The sequence below is a fragment of the Panthera pardus genome, unplaced genomic scaffold (genome assembly GCF_024362965.1).
Source record: "Panthera pardus isolate Hobbes unplaced genomic scaffold, ASM2436296v1 HiC_scaffold_17, whole genome shotgun sequence".
NCBI lineage: Eukaryota > Metazoa > Chordata > Mammalia > Carnivora > Felidae > Panthera > Panthera pardus.
This window is the reverse complement of record NW_026526732.1, coordinates 32,208,818-32,224,122: the sequence shown is the minus strand read 5'-3', so window position 1 is coordinate 32,224,122 and position 15,305 is coordinate 32,208,818. Positions and strand designations below refer to the sequence as shown.

Below are 15,305 nucleotides of genomic sequence, written 5' to 3'. Positions count from 1 at the left end.
GGGTCAAAGATACTGAAGGTAACTGTTGCGCACGTTCTGAGACACTTATCCGGATTACTGAAATTTAATAGTATCATTAATGCGAGGCATGAGGCCAAAATGATAAGTCTCATTTTCAATACTCTCTTCACTTTTGTAATAGCTTTTTTTTATTAATGTGCCTCAGGAAATAGGTTTGCAGTTCCTGAGTGAGAGCTAAATATTTTGCCTGACAATATGTACTTAAGAGCTTTCCGAAACCATGGGTAAAAAAACCCATGAATGAGGGGGTTGCAAGTAGAGTTGAAGTACCCAAGCCACACTAAAAGGTCAAGTACTATTATGGGAGTGGAATAGTCTAAGTATGGGTCTATCAAGACAGCAAGAAAGCAAGGCAGCCAGCATGCTAAAAACACCCCCATTACTATTCCCAGGGTCTTAGCTGCTTTCCTGTCCTTTTTCTTAGATAAGTTTTTTTTCACTTCCACCTTTGTGTTTTCAGGCATGTTGCTGATAACTTGAGCATGTCGTTTGGAAACAAGAAAGATTTTGCCATAAATACCAACCATGATGGAGCCAGGAGTAAAGAAACATGTAGTGAACAATATCGTCCCCCAAAATTTGTTGAACGTAAGTGCACAGAAATGGAAACAAGCAACAAGAATCTCGTAGCTCTGCATACCGGCAACGTTGGCCTCGGATAGAACTAAACTGAATGAAAAAAGAGCAGGTGCTGACCAGCAAAATGCTAACAGTCGCTTTATCATGGAGGTGGTCATTGTGGTCGCATAATGTAAAGGGTAACACACGGCATAAAATCGATCAATAGCAATGGAACAGAGGTGGAAAATGGAGGTTAGGCTAAGCATCATGTCAAAGCTTGCATGGAATTTACAAAAGCCATCCCCAAAATACCAGCAGCTCTCCACTGATCGCACCATGCTGTATGGCATGATGACAAAACCCAGAAGGAAGTCGGTGGTTGCCATGGAGAGGATCAGAAAGTTTGTGGGAGAGTGAAGCTGTTTGAAATATGATATGGAGATCATTATAACCAAGTTTCCGAAGATAGTGATAAACATGGCTGCAGTCATAATTGAATACATTATCACTCGGACATGCAAAGAGCGGTTTACGGGAGGACAAGATTTATTCCCAAATTTTGGACAACTGGATAAGTCTTCAGGAATATAAATTGGATCCATAGTGCTTTATCACTTAAAAGTCCCTTTTCTAGGAAGATGAGTCTGTGTTTCCTCTCCTCTTAAAAATGATTCCAGGAAACTTCACCTCCTAATTGCATAAAAAAAAAAGCATTAATTGCATAAAAAAGACATCTGTTATGAATTCATTTCAATTTCCATTTATTTAAATATTTAAAATTATGTCAATTGTGGTTGTGCTCTGAGTTATTTGCTGCATCAGGGCAGGAAAAGTTTCAACTACTTATTCTTTCCTGTTCTATTTCATTCTATTCCACTCATCCATTTGTTCATTCGACCTGGGTTTATCTATTGATTGCTCTGTTCTTTTTAAGGTATTGAGAGCTTCTTAATAGTTTATTCCACTTGTATAGGGATCTGTAATAGTCAAACCCATGAAGCAGAGAATACAATAGTGGTGGTTACCAGTATGGGGCAGGTGGGGAGTTATTGTTCAATGGATACAAAGTTTTAGTTATGCTACATGAATAAATTCTAGAGGTCTGTTGTACACCAGAGTGCCTATAGTTAATAATATGGTATTGTGTACTTCAAAATATGTTAAGAGGGTAAATCTCACATAAGTGTTCTTAACACTCACACGCACACACACACACGCACACAACTAAAACTAAAAAGAAAGGGCCAGAACTTGTTGGGTATATCCATTACCTTGACTATGGTGATGGTATCACAGGTGTTTGATGTCCAAACTAATCAAATTGTGCAGTTCTTTGTCTATCAATATACCTCTCAATAAAGCTGTTTAAGAAAAAAAGAATTTATGGTCAACTTTTACCTTGAGCAACCACTTTTCTAGAAACTCCTTTGAACTACAACAAGTTAACATCTCTCATCATAAAAATACTTAATACACAAAAGCTAAGTGAAATCGCGGTGTTTTTCTTTAGGTATTCTTTCAATAATTTAAACTCTTCCTTTTAAAGAGTCTGCAGATGTTGTAAGAGTTATAAATGGCATATAGCTGTTGAAATACAAGGAAAACCACGTACCTATGGGTCAAACCATGCACCTGGGCTAACGCTTCAAAGTTTCTCTACTCTCTACTCCCTTCCTCTCCTCTCCTCTGTCCTTCTCTTCTGCCCTTCCTTCTTTGTTCCCCTCCCCTGTATTTCTTGAGTGTTGTCATTCATCTGAAATTCTAACTACTGGACATATATGCCATCCCCGAGTGACTCAGAAGTATCGCAAATTTCATATTCACAGACTTGGGTGAGTCAAACCTCACGTAACTGCTGTTGGTCACAGCGGGCTGAATAAGAGATGATGGACAAATTGCATAAGTCCAACCTCTCAGTAAGTTATTGCACCTCCCTGCTCTTTACTTTGGGACGCCACCATGAAAAACCACTGGCTGGTTCTGGAGAAGCTAGACACCGTGCCTCTCACAAAGCATCAAGTCTACTTAGTGAGCTACAGAAAGGCAAGTACAATCTTGTCCGAGTCAGACACAAGAGACACTCTTGCCCTACGTCAGGTTCTTCCAAGCCACAGAGATTCAACCATAGTGCACATTTGGCAAGTTCATCTACTTAGGCAGACTCAACTTAGTTTTGCCTTTAGAACCCTAAGGAAGAGCAGCACAAAAGGTCCCTTACTGGTCTCAAAGTGTCAGAGGTTCCTTTCATTCCTTCTGATTCTGTCTCTCTTTCCTGATTGACAGGGAAAAGTAAAAGAACCTGGTCGTGACAGAAAAACCTGTTCGATGTGAGTTGGAGAAGCATCTTTTCCCAAGTCTCAGGAAGGTTTCTCTTCAGAAAGTCTTAGGGGGACCCTTCTTGAGCTGACTGCTCCATGTGGCTCTCCTGTTTGCTCTGGGTTAGGGACGTACTTACTTCCAAAGGAAAGGGGGCAAAATATCCTTGGATTAGGGGTTCTTCTTCTAGTGTGAGTGTTACATCTCTCTAGCTGTGAGCTCCCGGGAAAAGGAGGTGTGCTAGAATAGATGGCCTTTCAGAGGCTCTGAAAATCTGTGAATGATTGGTACCCGAAAGGTCCTTGGTTTTAAATTATCTTCTCCGAAAAAAAATAGAAAGTGGAAAAACAGAGAAACAAGATGAAAGGAAAACATAGAATAAAGGATGTGGCTCAATGCAGGAATTCATTGAATAGTACTTTCAGTCCTGAGGCACATCTGACCAAGATCACGGATTTGTTTCTCTCCACTGTAGACGCTCCTCCACTCCTCATTGCCCCTCTTTCTTCTTTGGTTTTCACCAAGGAAAGGTTGTGAGCATCTAACCTGGGCCCCATTTTAGCATATAAGTGATAGCAGTCGATAAACAGTTGTTGAATGTATTATCTGTGTTAAAATATACATCAGCTCGCATCTTTCTTTTCTTGCCTTTATAATCAACTCTAAGCAACAGCTAAATCTTATCAGACACAATTTTTTTAATATACTACCTTGAGGCAAGGAACCAGTCGGATCTCATTCACCCCTGGATTCTCCGCACCTTGGTTAGTACTTGTGGCAGACACTAGGTACATATTTTTGAACAAATAAAAGTAAAAATAAATGGCAAATTATGTCTGTTTTAAAAAATATCTGCATTGTTCCAATTAAAGCAGTTGCTTCAATGTGCTTGAAACTCTGCTGTAAAGGAATAGACTAGACCCAGGAGCACAGTTTGTGAACATACCTTCCAGGATTCAATTGCTTCTGATGGTGTTGTAAAATAATCCCTCATTATTTAGACGTTTAGACCGGCAGACAGGAGGGATTGCTGTAGACATACTTTATTGATCCCTTAGGCTAGTGATAAGAGGACTATAAGTTCAGAAAAATACAAAGATGTCAGTAAAAGAAAAAAAAAAGCTGCTGAGCGTTTTAGTTAAATGCACCTACGAGGTGGTGGTGATGGTGGCATAAAACTCCATTGGTGTTTCATGAACACGTTAAAATGAGGTTATACTGGCCCTTTTCAGCCCCTTTTACAATGTTTAGAACCTTACCTACCACTAAGGGGAATTGAAGATTTTCTTCCTGCCGAAACTCACAGACTTTCATAAATTAAATACGATCTGGAAAGCACAGACTCACCATTGACCTTATACAGTATGTAAGTCCATGAAGGCATGAACGCTTAAAGTGTAGTGTTGCCCAAGAAACTCCCTGTCACACCTCAGTTGCCCATGTGACCTTAATGATGACAGCCGTGACATCGAAACAACATCATATGAGAGCTGTATATATATATAAATAACTGCTCCATTTCTTTAAGGATTGAGAGGATTCTAGGAGGTGTTTTAACATGAGATCAAATTTTCCTCTATGCACATTACTATTTATATAAGGGAAACTGCACACACACTCTCAGAAGTAGAGACCTCAAATGGAATGTTTACAAAGACATATCATGTGATTTTGTGCATTTGCCAGCTTCCTGGCTATCTTACATCCCACAAGATGACTTTGAAATCAGGTCAACCTTGTTTGATGATTGGCTGTAGCACTTATCAACCATATTACTCTGGACAACTTTTCAGTGTCCCTGAGCCTCAGTTTCCTCTTTTATAAAATGAGAGAGTTGTCTGTGAAGATATTTAAGACCATTAGCGTTATTTTTACCTTCCTCCTTGATTTTCTGCATAAGAATTATGGCATCTCCGCCAAGTTTTCTTTATTTTGTACTTCCATGTAATCTATTATGTTGACCCACACGCCTCTATGAAGTTGCCATTTTTGTAAGTTAAAATGTTAAAATATTAATACTTTTGTATAATTTACATTAGGTACATTACATTAGGTTTTTTTTTTTTCTTTTTTCCCCTTAGGTTTCAGTTCCAAGCACTGACTGATAACAAGGTTGGCATATCTCCAGTCACATACATGTGCAGGATGTCAGATTTTCTGTGCAAGATTATATCATGGAGTTAAAGCTTCTTGAAGAAAATCTTCATGTGAACACATGATTTTAGTCGGAGGAAAAAGTGGTCCAACACAAAATTTAGGTTCAGAATCTAATTTTCATAGCCTTAAAATATGAATATCATATAAGATGTAGTCGAAAATGGGCATTTATAATCCATGGTTCTAATAGAAGGAGACATACATTTGCATATGCTATTAACAAAGCACCAACTAACATAAGTACATAAGTGTCACCATTGCTAGAAAACACATTCTCTTCCGGAACCTAACTATTTGGTAAAGAACTTAAAATTGCTATCGCCTCCTATGTATATATGTCTGTGTACATATACATAAATTAACCCCAATTAAGGTTTTTCTCATTTTTAATTGTTGAAAAATGTCAGGTATAAAGGATCAACAAAGGAAGATATGAGCCAGTATTATTGTTCTGTAATACTCTGAGTCAAATTAAGTGTAATAAGGAGATTTTAAAGTTTCTCTCTTACTTGCACACAAATGTGGATGATGATCATAAATAATGTGCTTTCTTTTTCTCCTTTGAATTCTGATCGCCCTGGAATTTAAGGCTGAAGTCTAAAGTATTTCACCTGATCACCTAACTGCTTGAGAGAACCACAGAAAATTTCAAACTAGCCTCTCAAACCATAGGCTCTTCTGAATGCCTGCTCATGGTGTGCCAGTTAAGACAGTCTCTTATCAAAATGAGCACCAATTGGAAGGCCTAGAACTGACACTAAAAATGACTATTTCATTTCTCTTGCCACAAGTTAGAAAATAACGTCAATTTTCATATAATCTTCCAAGAAATTGATCCCAAACTGTAAAGTCTCAGATATAAATTCCGTTTTTAAAGCTCCAAAATCATTCTTGGCCTAAAACCAAATTCCACCCGAAGAGCAGATTTGTGTTAATTTTCTATTAAACTTGTTAAATCAAGAGAGCAGGGCATAAATAGTGTACATAGTGTAACAGAAAAAAAATGAGCCAAGGTTTGAAATTTATGAATTCATGATATTGGATCTTTTCTGGTTAATTCTTTAATATCTAACATAGACTACAATGAGTATTTAAAGACTACAATCACAAAGACTCTTTGGAAGACGTTTCAGGGATGATAATAAGTAGGCTATATTCAAATGTAACACTGAAAACAAAACAAACAGAAGAAAAAGATTATTTTTTCTGTAAATCGACTTTACAACTATCTCTAGTAGTTTACACATCATGACATCAACAAGTAAAAATGGTACCTGGTGCGTAAATGACTGGTTGACCCCAAGTGGCTCACGGTTCTTAAGTAAGCCTTATAACACCACATAGCAGCTGGCAACGGGCAGAGATGACATCTTGAAAATGTTGTCTTCTCAAAGGCAGCTGGGATCAGGAAACATTTTAAATGACAGTAAACACACATGGAGAACAGACAGAGCACCTTTCATTTCAGAGAGTGGGGGCAGAAAGAGGAGTGAAAACTAAGAGCAAAGGAAAACATCTTTCTTATAATTAGCTATAAATGATGGCATGTTTGAAAACCAGCAGAACAGAGGAAGTTTTACTAAAACTATGCATCAGAAAATGTGTCAGAAGTAGACAGCCCAAGAGGAATTGATCTAAATACACCTTTTATCAAGATCACGTGTACATTTTTCAGTGGATACAAGGGAAAAAGTCAGAGACAACATACCTTGGCATAATCCTGCATGCCATAAATTTACGCTTTCAGCATCTGTCTGTCACCTGCCCCCCCTTCAGTCTTCAATAGTGCAGTCACTTTTGCCCACAGTTGTCTCCATGTTGCCCTACAAAGGCCCATTCCGTGGCTTGGCCAACCCCATTTCCTGATTGCCCATCCCTTCATCTCTGAGCACTTCAAGGCTCTACAAAAATATCATTTCCTTCCAGGAACCTATTTTTGATTCTCCCAGTTGGAGTTAATCTCATGAAATTCCAGACCGTTGGGGTGGCCAAAGATCATAGAGATAAGTGGTTCCAATTCCTCTTCTCACAGCTGACTTCGAGTTCAAATACTTTTGTTTCCTTTTTCAGCAAAGTTCTTTTTTCTTTTAAGTTTTTTAAATAAAATTTCCAGTTAGCTAACAGTGAATATTGGTTTCAGGAGTACAATTCAGTGATTCATCCCTTACATACCACACCCAGTGCTCCCAACAAGTGACACAACTGTTTTTTTAAAATGACTTCACCCTGACTGTAAAAATTTTTCAACCCATTCCATTAACCTTCCTACTCTTGCAACACTCAATACAGAGCTGTGTGTTTGGGGACTGTGCAGTAACAGCTTGTTGGATTAAATGCAAAGAAATTAATCCCAACACATGATGTTACCTGGTTAATAAGCATCTCCTCTCATGGTGTTAGAGACCTCTGGTTTGGGAAAGTTTAAAACATTAGGAAAACAGTAAATGTTGTTTATCCCCAAATAAACAGTATTCTAAATGAAACCTAGATGACAATTAAAATTTTGGGTGCCTTAAAGTTTCTAAATTACTTGAAAGCCACATTCCCCCTATAACTAAGGCCTTGAGGTAGATATTGCCACTAAATGCTGAAAAACAACATTATAATCTAGGTCTTTTGGCTCCTGTCTAGGGAACCTCCTACCACCTCTTACTTTCTCTAATTATGGCAACAAGTCATTTCTGACCTATGGAGAGCAAGAAAATCTACAGCGTCGTCTGCTCATAGTTTCTCCTACTAGGCCTCACCAATCAAAATATGGTCCCCAGACCAGCCACATCATCATCTCCTGGGAATATTTTGGGAAAGGAAATATCTTAAGCCATCCCAAAATGTACATCTTAGCAAGATACCTATGTTATTTGTATGCCCAACGAATTCTAGAAGAACAATTCCAGACAATAGAGAAACTGCATTTTTAGTTCGGACACTGTTTGTATCTGAAATGAGTGAATAATTTTGAGGAGCAAAAAGCAACTGAATACCTTAAGTAAATGCTGCTGGCAAGAGAAAAATACCAAAAATGAAATATGTAGTGAATTAAGTAGTAGCAGTGAATTAAGTAGTATACAACAGGATTTGCTTCTTAAAATATAATATTAAAGAGGAGAAAGCATTTTAACATCGTTGAAACATAGATGTACCTTACATTTATTGAATCATGCTTGGAATAATTCTAGAATTTCACAAAAACATTTCTTTATAGGCCACCACATAAAAATTTACAAAACTTGCCAGACAAAACTTAACGGAAAATGTAAGAAGTTTCGTTCACGTAAATGTCATAATAATTATCATTTTCCAGTTAGGAAACTACCTTACCTTTTTTATGGCAACAATTTCTGGTTTTCCACCAAATTGAGTTCTCTCTGTTCAATTATTTTGAAAAAGCAAACAAATTAGCAATATTTAAAAAAACAATAGTACATTTCCAATTCTTTTTATTGACTCAGTACCTTCCATCTCCTGAAAAGTTAGTTGTGAATCACTGAGTCTTTTCTGGTGACTTGGCAGGTATGAGGTCAGAAAGTTCTAGAAAGTGTAGCGTTGAGGATGGAAATATCTGATTCATATAAGTTTGCCTCTGCTCTCAAGAGACTTGGAGTGGGGAGCTCAGATCCAGGAGCTCTGAGAGAGTAGCTAACTGCAGAGCCCCAGTGGAATTGTTCTTCTAACTCTCTTTCTTGGAGGATATCAAAATATTCTGTGTATTTTTAATGTCCCGAGTATTTTCAGTTTCCTTTTTTTCCAAACGAAGGACTATTTCATATCAATTTCATGGTCCTTTGGGCTTCATTCTGTCAAGATAAGGTACCAAAGATAAGGTATCCTTTCTGTATATTAAAAACACATAAATATGTGTAGGCTAAATTAAACATTAGCTGATATCCAAAGGAGGGACAATTGACCCTGAAAAGGTTGCTGTTTACAGTTTGACTCCTGAATGTAATAAGATATTGGGGTAAGAGGGAAGTATTTATTTTTGCTTTAGTGATTTATATTAGTCTGACTAAAATCCTTAATAAAAAAAAAAAGAAGAAGAAAATCCAGTTAAGGTGCCACAAATCTTGAAAAAATCAGTTCAGCCAACAAAGAACATTGAATGAGAAGTCAGTAGAGCTGGGTTCTAGTTCCAGTTTTCATACTTAGCTGTAAAATTCAGGGCAAATCATTTAATATCTCTGGGTTCAGTTTTCTCATTTGCTGCCTACCGTCAAATCCTGGGTGTGGAAAGGAGGCTATTTTACTAACTCTGGGAAATGATGGAAGGTGGACAGTAGGTAGGAGGCTGGATCACTTTCTTCCACAGCAAACAAGTCAGGATGACTACATTCTGAAACGAACAAGTGCCATGAAAACCTATAGAGAAAATTATCTGTTTCAGTGAAAGGGGACTAACTGAGCAGAGCTTTACACGGGGCTATTTGATGTTTTCAAATACGAATAGGATCTAGTAGAAGAAGGAAAAAGTATTAGAAGGAACTATATGGTGTAGGGCTACTAACATTTTCTTGCATCTGTAAGCACTAGCATGAACAAGAACCACCATCACAAACATTATCCTTTGGCCAAAAAAAAAAAAAAAAAAAAAAAAAAAGCAATGTCTAACCCTCTCCACCGAATTTGTTGTAAGTTTGTCGACAAACTTACATCAAGATATTTAGTTTTCTTTTCTAAAGTCATACGTTAAGGAATTGGGAGGAAATTTAATACAAATTAATTCAAGATACTTCTACTTTCCAGTAAAACTAAATTCGATTTTACTTATTTTTTTTTAGCAATTGGTCTTTTAAATAAAAACAGAACATCTGCGTGTGTGTGTGTGTGGGGGGGGGGTGTTCAAATACCAAAGCAGCATAAACATCAGTACAGTAAAACCTTGGATCGTAACTTGCTCTGTGAGTGATCCGCAAGATGAGCAAACATTTCTAATAAATTTTAACTTGATAAATGAGCCGATGTCTTGCAACACAAGTAATACATGATGCCGAATATGACATGGTCACAACTGAGCCGGTGGTTCGTCTCTCACAATACACACTGTAGGATTGTGGGTGATCATCTCCCATGCTCAGACGCTCGGTCTCAGGCTGTGGTGTTTGGCAGAAATCAGTGATTTTTCAGAACGTTGGAAGCTGCCCACAACTGGCACTAGTGAATTTTTTGTCACCTCAAAGCACCTCTGGACAGTCCTTTGCTTTTCCATACAAGAATCAGCTTAGGAACGCTTTGCTTCATTCTAGGTCAGGTGGCCTGCAGATACAGACCCTTTCTTCTGCTGCCTTGTCAGTTACATTAAATACAGTATATGACAAGAGTTTATGAATACTGGATTGTGGTCAACATCCGTGCTAGCATACACAATGGCCCCCGTGCGGAAAAAGGTTAAAAAGAAAGGCAGTTATAAGGAGATGATCACAGTGGAAGTTAAGATGGAAATCACTGAGAAGTACAAACGACGTATGCAGGTTGCCGAAATTGCAAGATGTTATAAGAAGTCTATGTCTGCATCTTGTTTGCAGAGGAGGAGGAGACAAAGGAGGAGGAGAGGAATCGCTCGCTTCAAATGAGATTAGGGAGATGTGTAAAATGTGTGAAACAGCACAAAATTTTGTGGAAAAGCACCACCTGTACAAGTCTGTAGCAGTGCGAGGGATGAATCAGTTGAATGACCATGCAATGTCACAGTTCCCCGAAATCCTCCAAAGGAGGCAAAACCAAGTGTCACTGGATAGGTCCCTTGTTAAAATTGCATGAAAAGAAAAAGATTCCCTTGAGCCAATAGATAGCAGTGATTGCGTTAGTGATAGTGAAAGTCGTCCTACACAATAACCCTCCTCTCTCTTGTTTCCCTCACACCAGCCATGAAGGTTTTCAGAGGTAAATGCAGACTAATTTGCTTACTTTTCTTTATATTTTGTACTTTTTTTATAATTTTGTATTATGTTACAGTATTGCAATCATTTTTATATGAATATTTTTGGGTTGTGGAACGAATCATCTGAGTTTCCATTATTTCTTTCGGGGAGACTTGCTTTGATATACAAGTGCTTTGGATTACAAGCATGTTTCTGGACGAAATTATGCTCACAAACCAAGGTTTTACTGTATTTCATTAAAAAGAATTGCCAAAAAGCCACAATAGCATCCAACACACCATATTAGCTCTCATCATTGCACCTGGCTTTAATTCCTCTCTTCTTGGAAAATCAGTGTTTCCACTTATTTTGTACTTGCAATCTCTTTCACCATCCCAAAGAATCTCCACCATTTCTCCTCTACTCTAAGGCTACGGGGAGGCACCAACCTATCAGCACGCTAGCAGGGATGGAAGGTCTAGACAATATGTGGCAGGGCCATCTTTGGGCAGGTAGACAAGACTAATATTTCAGCTGACAACAGAATGGTCACTGCTTAATTGTGATTTGTGCAATTAACTAAGATCAAAGTAAATTTACGGGCAATGATGTAAGCTTTTCCATAAAGAGGAAAAATTGCTAATTTGTTCATCAATATCGTTCATCAATTTCTAAATAAAGAAATTAGGGGCACCTGGGTGGCTCAGTTGGTTGAGTGTCCAACTTCATCTCAGGTTATGATCTCATGGTTCGTGGGTTTGAGCCCCGTGTCAGGCTCTATGCTGACAGCTCAGAGCCTGGAACCTGCTTCAGATTATGTGTCTCCCTTTCTCTCTGACCCTCCCCCGCTTGCACTCTGTCTCTCTCAAAAATAAATAACGATTAAAAAAAAAAGAAATGAACCACAAAAAATTTTAGTGGAACGCAGTTCACTTACACACACACTCACATAACTAAAATTAAAACATTATAAGGCATTACTTACCCTCAATGCAAGCAACGTATTCTGAGACGATTTATTTTCTTCTGTTTGTTTTTCATGAAAAATGCTGTTTGCAGCCAGTGGTGTATTGGCACCTCTCATGCCCACTGACAAGAACAGGTTAACTTTTCAGGACTTCTGAGAGCCAGTTGACATCACATTTATAGCTTGATTTCAGCTAAATGAACAATATATATTCATTCTGCTAAATAAATATGTGTGTGTGTGTGTGTGTGTGTGTGTGTGTGTACTGGAATCATAATTTTCATACATATATATATATAATCTCTCTCTATATATATGTTGAGTTTATATGTATATTTATAGTCAAATTCTGCAAATCAAGGCTTTTTTCTTCCTTTTCAGAGTCAAGTGTCAAACACTTAGCAGCACACCCCTGGTTGCAGACCACTAACTTCACTTCACAAGTTACTAATGGGCCTCAACTTATAGTTAAAAAGACGCTGAGTAAAAACCTCATGGCTCATGAGTTCGGGTCCCGTGTTGGGCTCTGCACTGACAGTGCAAAGCTTGCTTGGGATTCTCTCTCTCCCTCTCTCTGCCCCTCCTCTGCTCTCTCTCTCTCAAAATAAATAAACTTTACTTAAAAAAAAAGAAAGAAAGATTTAACCTCACAATAGTAAATTCTAGTAAAGGTTTAACTCTCAGCTAACCAGTGACTGGTTCCTGACAGAATATGCATGTTTGAAATTATTTCTGTATTTATTTGCCTATAATTATTAGCTGTTGACATTTCAAACTACATCCGGTCAGACAAGAAAGAACAAAAAGCGAATGGAAGAATCACACAAAGTGCTCGTGGTGGTAAGAGGCAGCAGGAGTTTTTGAACTCAGTTTATGCTCTGATCCCTTCCAAATAGCATCAAGGTTGTGTGTTCTTTTCACACCATTCCTGGCTTTTCCTCGTCTTCTCTTTATCCTTCCAAGTTCCTTCCTCTTTTCTCCATAGAAGTAATAGGTATATGAAGTATTCTGAAGAAGAGGGATTTGGGTTCCAAGAGAAGACTTTTTTTTTCCCTCAAGTCTTAGAAACTAAAAGCTTGCCTTGGTAGCCAAAATCACGCACACACCTACACACACGTATACACACATGCACACACATATACGCACATGCACACACATATACACATGCTTTAAGTGACTTTATTCTTCTACATTCCTGTGCTTTTGCCTCATTTCACTCATACACAAGTCTATTCAGTTTCTTTTTGGGTAAACAGATCAGTAGTATGGAAACGTGAGCTGAAAATTTTACCTAGTAAAATGCACTTCAGCGCTCTGCGAAACCAGGGATAGAAGAAACCGTATATTAACGGATTACACGTGGAGTTAAAATAGCCAAACCATGTCAAGGCATCAAACAGAACTACAGGAGTAGAGAAGTTCAAAAAGGGATCCAATAAAATTGTGAAAAAACAGGGAAACCAACATAGTAAGAAAACGCCCATCACTATTCCTAAAGTTTTGGCCGCTTTTTTGTCTTTCCTCATTTGATTATTTTGATTTTCGGGCAATCTATTGATTGCACGAGCATGTTTTCTTGATACCGCAAAAATCTTGCCATAAATCCCCACCATCACAGACCCAGGAGTGAAGAACCCTGCCATGAACAAGGTGGTCCCCCATAACTTGTTGAACATCACTGGACAGGAACTGGAACAGGCCACCAGTATATCGTAGCCCTCAATCCCGTCGGCATAGGCCTCCGAGAAGACCACCCCGAAAGCAAATGCTCCGGGAACCGACCAGCAGAGAAATAGCAACCGCTTGATGAGGGGAATCGTCATTTTCGTGGAATAACGTAAAGGGTAGCAGATAGCATAAAATCTGTCAATAGCCACAGAGCAAAGATGGAAAATGGACGTTATGCTAAGCATCAGGTCAAAACTGTAATGAATCTTGCAAAATGTAAGCCCGAAATACCAGCAAGTCTCCACCGATCTGACCATACTGTAGGGCATGATGGTGAGCCCCAGGAGGAAGTCAGTGACTGCCATGGAGAGGATGAGGAAGTTGGTTGGTGTGTGAAGCTCCTTGAAGAAGGAAATGGATATTATCATGGCGAGGTTGCCAAACACCGTGATGAATATGGCTGCGGCCATAAATGAATACATAGCAGCTCGGACACCCAGTGGCCTTTCATTTTCCGGGCAAGATCCATTTCCATATCCAGAGCAATCCAATATTTCCTTCAGAAAAAGCAAGAACACATGAAATTTTGTCAGATATTAATCAAATATTCTATATTTTATGTAAGTTTTCACAGAACAACTCAAGAAAAATATAGAAGACTCAAGGAAGATAATTAATTTATGCTCAAATATTAATTACAATCTTTCTCATTTATTTATCTTAACTTTCATTTGCAACTTCACAGAATTTTAACCTGGGTTTAAATGATTTATTTGCTTTATACTTTCCTGGATTCAAATTATACCACCAACATTTAGTAGGCTCTTATTTTATTCCAGGGCCAGAAATGAAAAAGAAGGAAGAGAGAAGGAAGAGAGAGAGAACTGGGAGGTGAAAGGAGGGGAAGAGAAGAAGCAACAAGTTCATTATCTACTTTATTATAATTGATGCTCCTTATGTTCATAGAAAGAATGGATATATATTAGACAATACATTCACTTCTTCCTCAAATAAGTCCGGAACACTTAATCAGCTTTTATTTGAGTACAGTCTACTGCCTTGTGGGACCAGGATGTTATTATTATTTGAAAATTGTTTCATTCATGTGTTGTATTATTTTCATGGTGTTTTGATTTTGTTCATGCCAAGGTTGTTTAAAAGGGGAAGAATCATTTAAGGATGTCTAATGACCGGGTAGAATCATTTTCAGACAGTCATGGAGCCCTGACAAGCATCTCACCAGCCAGAGCAGCTGAATCAGACATGGGCAGAGGGCAGAACTGGACCACCCTCACTTCTTTGGGAAGAACAAGTACACCTCCATGGTGCTTTTCCTCAGAGCCTCGGGAGACGCGTATCACACAAAATGAAAGCCGAATAAGTTTCAGTGTGTGGGTCGCAGAGAAAGCTATAGGAGCAGGTGGTTAGCGAGCTTCAGGACAGCTAGGCATCTCCACTCCTTCCTTGTGTTGGCCCAGTATCTTCATTTTGCATATAAAAATCTGCATGATGCCATTTCCATGTATATTTGGAAGGTAACATGTTCATGAATTAGGATAACTTTCCTTTTTTTTTAAAGTACGTTGGGGGAGAAAACACTAATACAAAAAGAATAACTGTTAATACTGCCGAGAGTCTGTGGCCATCAAGGACTTCACACATATCAGACCTGACCAGTTACTAACAGATAAACCAATAAATTCTCAGCCCCTGTGAACACCATCGGACACCGAGCCACAACTGTTTACAGAGTGCCC

The 15,305-nt window shown here is 38.4% G+C and overlaps 2 protein-coding genes across 2 annotated transcripts; both read right to left on the bottom strand.

The window, feature by feature from the left end:
- Positions 1 to 152: 152 nt before the first annotated feature.
- LOC109249839 (trace amine-associated receptor 3) lies at positions 153 to 1,245 on the bottom strand. Its single transcript, XM_019420410.2, has one exon. It carries the CDS (start codon positions 1,182 to 1,184, stop codon positions 153 to 155), a length of 1,032 nt encoding a protein of 343 aa, XP_019275955.1. The 5' UTR covers positions 1,185 to 1,245.
- Positions 1,246 to 13,109: 11,864 nt separating this feature from the next.
- TAAR2 (trace amine associated receptor 2) lies at positions 13,110 to 14,083 on the bottom strand. The gene has a single exon (XM_019420409.2). It carries the CDS (start codon positions 14,028 to 14,030, stop codon positions 13,110 to 13,112), a length of 921 nt encoding a protein of 306 aa, XP_019275954.1. The 5' UTR covers positions 14,031 to 14,083.
- Positions 14,084 to 15,305: the final 1,222 nt, after the last annotated feature.